This window comes from Dryobates pubescens, chromosome 13, assembly GCF_014839835.1.
Source record: "Dryobates pubescens isolate bDryPub1 chromosome 13, bDryPub1.pri, whole genome shotgun sequence".
NCBI classification, from domain to species: domain Eukaryota; kingdom Metazoa; phylum Chordata; class Aves; order Piciformes; family Picidae; genus Dryobates; species Dryobates pubescens.
This window is the reverse complement of record NC_071624.1, coordinates 20,111,931-20,123,962: the sequence shown is the minus strand read 5'-3', so window position 1 is coordinate 20,123,962 and position 12,032 is coordinate 20,111,931. Positions and strand designations below refer to the sequence as shown.

At 56.0% G+C, this 12,032-nt stretch overlaps 1 protein-coding gene across 1 annotated transcript in view; it reads right to left on the bottom strand.

Moving 5' to 3' along the window:
• ATP2A3 (ATPase sarcoplasmic/endoplasmic reticulum Ca2+ transporting 3) overlaps nt 1–11,046 on the bottom strand; it is a 56,189-nt gene extending 45,143 nt beyond the window's left edge. The window contains exon 1 of the mRNA XM_009896617.2: nt 10,834–11,046. Coding sequence (XP_009894919.2) covers nt 10,834–10,951 — 118 coding nt within the window. The 5' untranslated portion in view covers nt 10,952–11,046. The remainder of the gene's footprint in view (nt 1–10,833) is intronic.
• Between the last annotated feature and the right edge of the window lie 986 nt (nt 11,047–12,032).

Below are 12,032 nucleotides of genomic sequence, written 5' to 3'. Positions count from 1 at the left end.
TTCTACTTTCAATCTAGCTGTGGTTTCTCTCTTCTGGGTGGCTTTCCACGTGCAGATGAGCAGGATGTTGCTGCTGGTAATGCATAGGCATCATCTGCTTTGCTTCACCTAGAGCAAAACCCATCCGCGCCGCGGCTGCCCCCGGCGCCGTGTCCCCCGCAGCTCCCGACGCAGCCCTGCCCTTGGGTCCCATTCGCTCACATCCCTTCCCCGCCTCCTCCCGCCCCAGGGTTTAAAATACACCCGGTGGCTAAATAGCAGGAAACACCCGAAGCAAAAATACCACGGACAGGAACCCAGGGGCACAGGGGACACGCAGGAGCAAGGAACGGATTTCCTTCCCAAACATCGCACCTCCGACGGTGAGCCGGCTGGGCAGGGCCACCCGCGCCTAGACACCGGAGCCTCCGCCCGGCACCGGGGACCGGCCGGCTCTTGACAGCGAAAAGAAACAGCTTTTTGTCGTCTGGGCTTTGTTTCTCCTCCAGAAAAGCTGACATCCTGACACCATCTCCTTCATCAGCTTTGCAAATCTTAGCCCGGGGTTGGGGGTGGGGTGGGGGAATTATATATATAAATATATCGATTTTATATAGTTTTAATAAAAAATATATATATTTTTAAAATCGAATGGGAGACATATCAATACACACAACCTCAATGGGACTTGTGTATAGACGTAGGGGCACTGGCCCAGGCTGCCCAGAGAGGTGGCAGATGTCCCTTCCTTGGCACCAGTGCAGCTCAGGTTGTTTGGGGCTGTGAGCAACCTGCTGTGGTTGGGGATGTCCCTGCTGGCTGCAGGGGGTTGGGCTGGATGAGCTCGGAAGGTCCCTTCCCACCCAGCCCAGGCTGGGATTCTATGACTCTGTGACCACTGTCCTGTGCCCTTCCCACAGTGTCTGCTCCACCCAGGGACCTGGCTGCAAACCAGGCTGTCCCCAGCCCCTCTCCACCACGCTTATTTTAAGGGTAAAAGCCAGAAAACAAAGCTGTGCTGGGGGCTCTGGCTGGGCAGGCTGGTTTGAGGCTGTTGCCTGCAGAACACCAGTCCTGGGGGAGTGAGGAGTTTGCTGCACTGGGAAGGGTGAGGAGGGCACAGGAGCAGGGCAGGGCTTTTATAATGTATGATCAGCAGTGCGTTGGTGTGGCAGCACAGGTGACAGAGCCAGGCCCTGTGTCAGCACATCCAGCTGGCTGCTGAACATTGACATTTTAGGATGATTGTGATGATCAGGGCAGAGACATCTGCCTTTGAGGGTACTGCACAGCTGGACTTCAACCAGAGGTCTAACATTTCAGATTTCAGGCACCATGGGTCACCAAGAGATGCCAGCATGCCCTGCACAAGCCTGATCTCGTGTTGGATCCTGCAGCTTATGGGCACGGACCCCATGCCGGGAGGCAGACAGAAGTGCTACCAAACCACAGCCCAACCCTGGACTTAGCACCTCTGGCTGTGAGGAGAAAAGGCTTTTACAGAGTGACAACGAGCAGCCAAACCTCAGAAACTGGGAGGTTCCCACAGAAGAACTCTGCCAATCCTGGTTACAGACAGGAGGTTCACTGCTAGCAAGTATTAACCTGACCTGCCTGGAGAAGTCAAGGACTCCTCATCCCTAGAAGTGTTTAAAACCAGGCTGGATGAGGCCTTGAGCAACCTGTGCTGGTGGGAGGTGTCACTGTCCGTGGCAGGGTTTGGAACTGGAGCTTTCAGGTACCTTCCAACCCAACCCATTCTGCAATTCTCTTTGAAAGAGCAACACTTCGGCCCCATATCCAACCCTCCTTCCAGGAGGGGAATGGCTCAACTCCGGCAAAGCACCCACCTCGCTAACGGCCCATTAGCATTAATTACATGAATCCTGGCAGGAACAGCCAACCTCCTGCCCCAGCATCACTCTTCATCTCTGGGTCTCTGCTGGGTGGCTGCCTGCAGCCCTGCCTGCGAGGGGTTAACCGCCCCCGGAGCCGCCTCGGGCGCAGGCTCACGTCATGGAAACACTCTAGTAACCACAATTTGCTCTATTGCTTTTTAGCTCTGCTGCTTCAACATTTCTCTGCCTCCCCGCCCAGAACTCTGCTCCTGTTTTCCAGCGAGGTAGCTGGGACCAAGCAGCTGGAGCCAGCAGTCAGGGAATTCTGTTTTAAGCCAGGTTACTGTTCTGCTCTTTACCTCCAACATTCCTAACCCTAAGGTATAATAAACATCCTGAGTCACAACCCCAGTGAGAAACATCATATGGGATGCAGAAAATAATGGGGTGGGATGAGGGCTTGGTGTTTTCTGGGCTTTGATGGTGCACCAGGCTGGAATGAGCCCCAGCAGCCTGGTCCTGCTGCTGCCTGCCCACCTAGAGCACACTCAGATCTCCCTCCTCCATCCCTCCTAGCTTTCCCGGCTCTCCCAGTACCTCTGCATCAGCTGTTTCCCTACTCAAGGTGCACTGACTGACCAGAAGCTGCTCCTGGCTTCCACTTTGTGCCCCTTGCTGCCCCTTGTGCTGTCCCTGGGCACCACTCGGCAGAGCCTGGCCCCAGCCTTTTGCCCCCCACAGCTCCTTTAGCTCTTGCTGAGCATTGCTCAGCTCCCCTCTGGGGCTGCTCTTCTGCAGGCTCTCAGCCCCAGGGCTCTCAGCCTTTGCTCCTGCCAGAGCTGCTCCAGGCCCCTCAGCACCCAGCAGAAGCTGAGCAGCTAGCATCTACTGGTACCATGGCTACTCAGAGGGCATAGCTCCCACTGCCCTTTGGGGTCAGGGACCAGCAGGGCCAGGGGCTCTCAGCAGTGACACACCTGGTACCCACTGCCCAGCAGAAGACAGAGCTTCCCAAGCATCCTGATGGCCTTTTTCCAGAGGAAACAAAAAATTAAATAGGAGTGTTAGAGCATCCTGTGCAATGCCAGCACCCAGGTGCCCTGATGTACCTGCTAGAATAGGTTCTCCACTCTACTTTACTGCCCTCATTCCCCATGGGGCACAGCTTAGGTGTTGCTCCTAACTCCTTTACACTCCCTTCAACAGCCTTGAAAATATTCCTGGGGGTGGGGAATCCCCTGACTCACCAGACCATGGAATTATCTTTTTGGTTGGAAAAAACCTTTGTGGCTGGTTTGGACACAGCACAGGGAGAAGCCCCTTCCCCAGGAGTGCAGCTGGGCCAGCAGCACAGGGTGCAAACACTCCACATCTGGCTTGCAGCTTATCAAGGGTCACCCTCACAAAAAACCCCAAAGCATTTTGGAGGGTATCAGCATCCCACCCCACTCTGCAGATGCTGTGTGTGGGAGATGACTGCAGAGGTTTGATCAGAGGAAAAGCATCAACCTCATTTTTCAGGATCAGGAAAAGCATCTCAGGGCTGTCTGCAGCTGCACCAGCCCCACAAGTTTTCTGATGCCTTTTGACAACCAGCTCAGATCCTCACCGTTGGTGGCAGGAGGGTGGTGGGAACGCTGCTTTTGGGGGAGGTTTTGTGCCTCAGGGAGGGCTTGGGCCACCCCAGCTCTCGAGTGCTGCACAGGGCACCTAGCACCACCACCAGCCAACCACCATCTGTTTGAAGTTGCCCAAAGTTGTGCGTGCTCAGCCCTGCTTCAGCTCAACATCTGCAGCTGTGGGCATCCATCAAGGGCATCCCGTGGGGGCCCACACCAGAAGTACCACCTGGGCTGTGGATGTGCCAGGGAAAACTCAGCTCCCATGATCAGGGAGGGCTACACAGCAGCCAGGAGCCTCCCGTGTTCACACCAGCTCCTTTTGCAGCAGACCACATGTGGAGGTTTCCCAAACACTAAAATTCTCCTTGGTAGGAAGAGCACAAAAATCAGCACCCAGTGTGGGGTGATGCTTTTCACTCCCAGGAAATGGGTTCCAGGGGAAGTTTTAGCAAGACAAAAAACCCTCAACAACAACAAAACAAAAGCAACTAACATTCTTGCCACGAAAAATTATCAATAGTCTTTTTCAGCTATTTAGCCTGGAGGGAGATGGCCACAGAAATGTGACTCAATAGCTAAAAATGTGATCTGGTGATTGGAGGAGGCTTAAAACACACAGAAAGACCCAAGCTGCTAAAAAGGCAGTGAGTGAGTAGCTGTGGAGCAGGTAGGGACAACAGTGGTGCCAAACTTAGCTCCAGGAGGAAGATCAAAAGAGGCACATGGAATACTGGGGGAAAGGAGGTATTTTGCTACTAGTGGTGGTTTGGAAGTCTCTTTCTGGAGGCTCTGAGGCCCCTAACACATGAGAGCCATGGACCTGATGGAGCAGGTCTAAGAGGAGGCCACCAAGATGATCAGAAGGCTGGAGAGCCTCCCCTGTAAAGACAGGCTGGGAGAGCTGAGACTGTTCAGTCTGGAGAACAGAAGGCTCCAGGGAGAGCTTAGAGCTGCATTTCAGTATCTGCAAGGGACCTACAGTCAGGCTGAGCAGGGACTGTTCCCAAGGGGCTGTGGGGACAGGACAAGAGGCAGTGGTTTGAAACTAGAGCAGGGCAGAGTTAGGTTAGACGTCAGGAGGAAGCTCTGCACAGTGAGGGTGGGGAGACACTGGCACAGGCTGCCCAGGGAGGTGGTGGAGGCCACATCCATGCAGACATTCAAGATCAGACTTGCTGTGGCCCTGGGCAGCCTGCTCCAGCTGGAAGTGTCCCTGCTGCCTGCAGGGGGGTTGGACAGGATGACCTTTGAGGGTCCCTTCCAGCCCAGTGCAATCTGTGAAGCTGAGCATCCCAAGTCAGCATCCAAGCATCTATGGAGAAATGGCCTCAAATTGCACCAGGGAGGTATAGGGTGGAGATTAGGAAAAATGTCTTTGCTGCAAGAGTGGTCAGGGACTGGGACAGGCTGCCCAGGGAGGTGTTCAAAAACCATGTGGCCATGGCACCTGGGGACATGGTTTAGTGGCCATGGTAATGTTGGGTTGATGGTTGGACTTAGAGGTCTCTTCCAACCTTAGTGGTTCTATGATGCATCCAGCTCCTCCTAACAGCCTCTCATAGCCCTGGTTCCACCACCCCCTTTAAAAACAGCTGTGAGATACAAATATTAATGAAAGAACACTTTGGCCATGGGGGAGGCCAACCCCAGGGGCACACCACACAAAATCCCTTCCCCACCAGCACGGCTCCTGCCTCTTTTCATGCTGGGAACGTTGCCTGCCTGCTTCCTGCAGCATTTTAAGGGCAGATCTCAGGTTTTCTGCTCTTCATTCACTTTTTTTAAGGTCTCAAGGGCCCAAGAGGGCAGCACAGGGGTGAAAATGCCAACTTCCCTCCTGACAGTCACAGAAACGGTGACTCTGAACGCACTCCCAAGGTGTCAGCGCCTCAGTGCTTCTCCTAAGGGAAAGGGTTTGGGGAAAGGAGGGGAAGCGCAGGCACGCCGAGCCCGTAGCAGGTTTGTGAATCAGTGCTCGGAGCGCCTCGGGGGAGGGGTGGGTGGGCGAAGCGCCGGGGAACAGCGCAGAGCCAGATGAGTCAGAGAACGCCGCTCTCCCCTCTCCTTCCAGCACCTCGGATACTTCAGCACGACAGAGAAATTCTGTTTCTCTTTTATTATTGTCAGGAGAGAGCTGGAAAGGAGCCTTGGCTGGTTAGCAACCAGCAGCAGCTGATCTGACCACGCTTAGCACAATGGGCCCTGCGCAGGGCACGGGCAGGCACACACCTGGGGCCGTGGACACCTCCAGAACTGGGATGGGACCAGCGGGGTTCGCTGCTGCTCCTGGCAAAGCAGGGGCTGGGATGTATGCTCGTGCTGGAGAGCAGAAAGCTCCTTGTGAGGGGAGACCTTCTCCAGTCACCTGTGAAAGGAACTTGGAGCCAGGTGGGGGTTGGTCTCTTCTCCCAAGGAACAAGAGACAGGGCAAGAGGAAATGGCCTCAAGTTGCACCAGCGGAGGTTTAGGTTGGGTATTAGCAGAAACGTTTCCACTGAAAGGGCTCTCAAACACTGGAACAGGCTGCCCAGGGAGGTGGTGGTGTCACCATCCCTGGAGGTGTTCAACCATGTAGACACAGCACTTGGAAACATGGTAAAGTGGGCATGGTGGCATGGGGTTAACGATTGGACTTAATGAAATTTGAGGTCCTCTCCAACCTTGATGATTACAGGATGGGTTTGGGCTTGGGGACATCTCTTCTCACCAAGGGAAGCTCAGATATACACATAGAAAAACACACAAAAGGGCTCTGAGCCCAGCATGGTGAGGGTTGGAATCACTCCAGAGGAGACTCCATAACCTCTCTGGGCAGCCTGCTCCAGGCCTCCAGCACCCTCACAACAAACTACTTTCTCCTCCTCTTCACATCCAACCTCCTGGGCTCCACTCTGTGCCCATTACCCCTTGTGCTGTCCCTGGGCACCACTGAGCAGAGTCTGGCCCCAGCCTCTTGCCCCCCACAGGACCTTTAGCTCTTGCTCTCAGGCTGCTCTTCTCCAGGCTCAATAGCCCCAGGGCCCTCATACTGCCCAGGGGCAGTACCCTGCACTTGCCCTTGGTGAACTTCATGAGGTTCCCTCTGCCCAGCTCTGCAGCCTGTCCAGGTCTGGCTGAATGGCAGCACAGCCTGAGGGGTGTCAGCCACTGCTCCCAGCTTGGGACCATCAGCAGAGTAGCTGAGGGACCCTTCATCCAGGTCACTGATGAAGATGTTGAACAAGACTGGCCCCAGCACTGACCCCTGGGGAGCTGAGATGCTGAAGTCAAGCTGATGGCACTGTGGAGAGGTGCATCATGCAAGAGCAGCCAAGGCTTGGAGCTCAACCAGTGCTGAAGCTGGGCTGAACAATACAGCAGTCATCCTGTGAACACTGCCAGCACTGCACCCTGCAGCGAGCTGTGGGAGGTGCTGCAGAACATCAGGTCCCACAGCAGGGTCAGCACCAGGAGCAGCAAGAGAAAAGAAAAGGATGGACAAGCCCCTGAGGAGGGTGATGTGGACAGAATCTGATCCTGCTTGATCCTGCTTGGTCCTGTTTCCTGCCACAGAGCAGGAAGGCTTCTGCCAGAAGAGATGAAACTAAGTAGAGATCAAGGCCCCCATGCTGCCAGCAGCCTAGCACTTGACTCTGCTGACATTCACAGTCCATTTAGGTTGCCAATGAAGCAAAGCAGATGATGCCTATGCATTACCAGCAGCAACATCCTGCTCATCTGCACGTGGAAAGCCACCCAGAAGAGAGAAACCACAGCTAGATTGAAAGTAGAAAATCCCTGGGCTGTCACAGGGCAGCTCCTGCTGACATCTCCTTCCTCAGCAGACCTGAAATCTTTTCAGGGTGAGTTGTAGCCCTGGTCTGAAACGTATGGAGAAAGATGTTTGCAGCCCTGTCTCCCCCTGCTCAGCCTAGCAGCAAACAGGAGCTGCAGATGTTTTGCTCTTGTCTTAGTGTGTAGTTTTGGGTGCTGTGGGCTAAAGGCCACCCGTGGAGCTGGGTGCTGGTGGATGGGAGGAGGTGTAAGGAAGCACTTCATGGAGCACCCAAAGCCTTTCTCAGGTCAAGGAAAGATTACTCAGGTTTTCTGCATTTTCAGAAGGCTGATGGCTGCCTGGGGTACAGGAAGAAGAGTGTGGCCAGCAGGTCAAGAGGGGCTCTCCTTCCCTCTGCCCTGCTCTGGTGAGGCCACACCTGGAACACTGAGTCCAGTTTGGGGCTCCCCAGTTCAAGAAGGACAGGGACTTGCTGGAGAGGGTCCAGCTCAGGGCTATCAGGATGCTGAAGGGGCTGGAAGAGCTCTGATGGGGAGAGACTGAGAGGGTTGAGTCTGGAAAAGAGCAGCCTGAGGGGGATCTCATCAATGCTGCTCAGTCCTTCCAGGGTGGGTGCCAGGAGGATGGGGCCAGGCTTTGTTCAGTGGTGCCCAGGGACAGGACAAGGGGCAGTGGGCACAAACCTGAGCATGAGAAGTTCCAGCTAAACATGAGGAGAAGCTTCTGTAATTTCTCTGCCTTCTGTAACCTCACTACCTAAAGGGAGGTTGTAGCCAGGTGGGGGTTGGTCTCTTCTCCCAGGCAACCAGCACCAGAACAAGAGGACACAGTCTCAAGCCATGCAGGGGGAAGTTTAGGCTTTTACCTTAGAAAGAAGTTCTTCACAGGAAGAGAGATTGCCCTTTGGAATAGGCTGCCCAGGAAGGGGGTGGGGTCAATGTTTCTGGAGGGGTTTAAGAAAAGCCTGGATGAAACACTTAGTGCCATGGTCTGGTTGATCAGTTAGGGTGAGGTGATTGGCTGGACTTGATCTTGCAGGTCTCTTCCAACGTGGTTGATTCTATGTAATTTAAGGGTGCTGGAGCCCTGGAGCTGGAGACAATCAGAACCCACCCAGATGTGTTCCAGTGTGACCTTCTCCAGGTGACTGGTTTAGCAGAGGCGTTGTACTCAATCTCCAGAGCTCCCTTCCAAGCCCTACCGTTCTGTGACTGTGCACAACCGGCTTTGGGCATCCAGGAGCCTTGTGAGCATCACCACAGTGAGAGCCCAATGTTCCTCAGCTTCCTTGGGGAATGCAGTGGCCATGCTGACAGCACCAGTGAGGATCTGAAACTGGAACAAGAGCTGTTCCTAAAGGAGAAATATCTTCTCCCAGCCCAGCAATCCATATCTCACTGCTCGGCTGCCAAGCCATGAAGTGCAGATACCAACTAATCAGCATTGCTCTCTGTTTCCTCTTGCAAATGCAAGCACTGGAACTGAAAATGCCATTTTAGGCTAAAAAAAATGATATTTTTTTAATATTAAAGAGGCTGATGGCCACCACATCTCACTGAACATCAGAGCTTGCTGCAGCTCAGATTTGCTTGAATGCATCATCCCAATGAGCAGGCAGCAGAGAGCAGCTCGCTGGAGGGTGTTGGGAGGCAGCTCCTCAGACAGATGATGTCTCTGTGGTGGTGATTCACGACCATGCCAGCAGTTTGATTTTGGATTGAGAAGGAAATGAATGAATGTGAGACAGGAGGGTGAGAAAATGAAACTCACTGAAGGTCTGCTCTGCACTTTGAGCCACACAAGATTTGAATCTCCTTCCTCTCTGAGCTCCAGCAAATCACCCAAGTGCCCTGCACTTCTGCTGCTGGAGTTTAACTTGAGCTTGAACTAAACCATGGTTTAATACAGGCTGTCTTCAAGACATGACCCCAGCTCACCCTCCCACGCTGCTCCCCATTCCAATCTGGGCACCCAAGGGTACCCCAGCACTAATGAGGAGGGGTTCCTGCTGCACAACACAACCTGCAGGTTCCCACCATGCTGGAAGGAAGAGGCTGTTTGCTTAACCTAGAGGTTTGCAACCAAAGGAGCCACACAGGAGCCCATTCTGCCTCATTTTAAGCTATGCAAGCCTGTCCATGGCTCATTCACACCATGAGGAAAACGTCAATGCTGCACAAAAACTACAAAAATTCAGAATTCTTTAAACTTTGACCACGTTTCACTGACGGTTGCACTGCCCAGGGTCCTGCTCCCACCCTCTCTGCACACCCCTGTGAGCTGCACTGTGCAGGAGGTGTGCTTTGAAGGCCACAGGACACCCCAAACTCAGAAGCTCTTGCAAATCACAACCTGCAAGAAGCCCAGCACGGGACTACATGAGAAGCAAAGCTGTAGAGAGGCAAGCACAGAGCAGCACAGAGGGCTGCTGCTCACAAGGCTGTCCGAGAGCACGGTCCTCTGATCCCACCCAGCACTGCCTTCCCAGCGAGCAGAGATGCAGACAGCAGCAGTCCACCAGCATCTGCTGGGGCTTTCCTTAGCCTCACCCATGAGGATCAAGCAAAAAGCAGAGGCAGCCAGCTCCAAAGCAGGAGCTCACACACTTGCCTTCTTGCACACCTTCAAGGAAGGACTCTGCTCCAAAACCGTGGAGCAAGTTCACCCTACAACGCTCTTGTTTCCCTACGGAGAGTCAACGACCCACATCCAGCTGCAGCCTGACAAAGCACAGCCCCCATTCCCCCGGAGGGGTTCAGCACCCCAGAGTGCCTCTGGTGCACACCGAGCGCCTCCAAACCACAAATATAGAAATTGCCCTTATCACAGCCCAGAAAGTGGCCAGCTGCTGGCACGAGGAGATGGTCAGAGGGTTCCTCGGGCCAGCGCAGCCAAGCCAGGACATGTGCCATCAGCCTATCTCCTCCCAGCACCCCTTCCTCTTCCGCAGCAGCACCCACGGCCCAGCCAGGGCTGCCGGGAGCTGGCAGCGGGGTGCCCCTCTCGTCACTGCACCTCGATTTTGGGGCTTTCCCCTCTCACCCACAGGCAATGGGGGAACTTCCCCCTTCCTCTTTCCTGCCGACTTATCCGTGTCCGTCCGGCTTTCCGCCGCTCTGCCAGAGGGATGCATACCCAGCTAAACGCCAGTGCTGCCCGGCCACCAGTACCTCCAGTAATTAGCCCTTAATGGCCATCAGCAGACAGTACCCTAATCAACAGGTGTTCCGGGGTAACCCTCATTGGCTCCTGTGCACACCTTGGGGAAGGATGCGCCAGGTGCGGAGGGGGCACACCCACGGCAGCACCCCGGTCGGGAGAATCCCAATGCGGAGGGTCCCCGGATGGGAGCGTCCCGATCCCATTCCCAGTCTCGGGAGGGAAGGTCCCACTCCCCGTCCAGTCACTGTGGGGAGGGTCCCAGTCCCGATCCCGGCAGGGAGAATCCCGCTCCCGGTCCGTACCCCGCTCCCGACGGGACGGTATCCCTGTCCCAACTCCCAGCAGGGAGAACCCCGACGAAGGCTGCCAGCCGCCCCCGTCGGGATGCCGGTATCCCGTTAGAGCTGCCCCAGCCGGTCAGCGCTAGCACACGGTGTTCCCCTCCCGCCTCACTCACCATTGGGACCGTACTTCTCCCGGTTCCGCCGGACCTGTTCCGGGCTGAGTCCGCAGCTCTCGCTCACGCCGAAGCGGCGGAGGACCTCGAGCACCGGGAGGCTGTGGGCCGCCTCCATGCCCCGCTGCCTGCCCGGATCACCTCGACGCGGCTCGGGGGGATGCTCGGCGGGGGGCACACGGGGTGCCGCTCGCCCGGTGCTGCGTCGCCACCTCTCCGCCCGCCGCCGGTTCCGCCCCCTCCCGCCGGTCCCGCCCCGCCTTCCCGGGGGCCGACGCCACCGCCCCCGCCCAGCACCGCCCCCCGCGGGGCAGCCCCGGGGATTGCAGCGGGGATCCCCCGCTCGCCGGGCTCCTGCCCCTCTGCAGCCCCTCCGAAAGTGCCGCTGTGTGTCCGTGTCCCACTCTCCCCTTCGTCAGTTCTATTAATTGTCTCCAACTTCTCGGAATTGATGCTGGGCACCGGGAAATCCTCTCGGGAACGGGCAAGCCCCCTGGGTGCTGCCGGGAGATACGGGAAGGGGCTTATACAGCTGCTGTCCCGACCCTTTCAGCACCTCTTTTCCGGCTGAAAGCTGGGCATGTCCCAGAGCTCCCCCTCCCACCCCACTGCAAGTTGATCAGCTCATGGAGTCACGCAGCCCCGCAGCGCGGTGGGTTTGGAAGGGACCTCTGGAGATCACCCAGTCCAGCCCCTGCTCCAGCAGGGCACCCACAGCAGCTTGCCCAGGGGCACAATGCCCAGGGGGGGTTGGAAGCTCTCCACACAAGGACACTCCACAACCTCTCTGGGCAGCCTGCTCCAGGCCTCCAGCACCCTCACAACAAACAACTTTCTCCTCCTCTTCACATCCAACCTCCTGGGCTCCACTCTGTGCCCCTTGCTGCCCCTTGTGCTGTCCCTGGGCACCACTGAGCAGAGTCTGGCCCCAGCCTCTTGCCCCCCACAGCTCCTTTAGCTCTTGCTGAGCATTGCTCAGCTCCCCTCTGGGGCTGCTCTTCTGCAGGCACTCAGCCCCAGGGCTCTCAGCCTTTGCTCCTCCCAGAGCTGCTCCAGGCCCCTCAGCAGCTTTGCAGCCTCCCCTGGACTCTCTCCAGCACTTCTCTTTCCATCATGAACTGAGGAGCCCAGACCTGGACCCAGGACTCCCTAGGGCAGAGTAGAGGTGGAGAAGAACCTCACTTTCCCTGCTTACCATT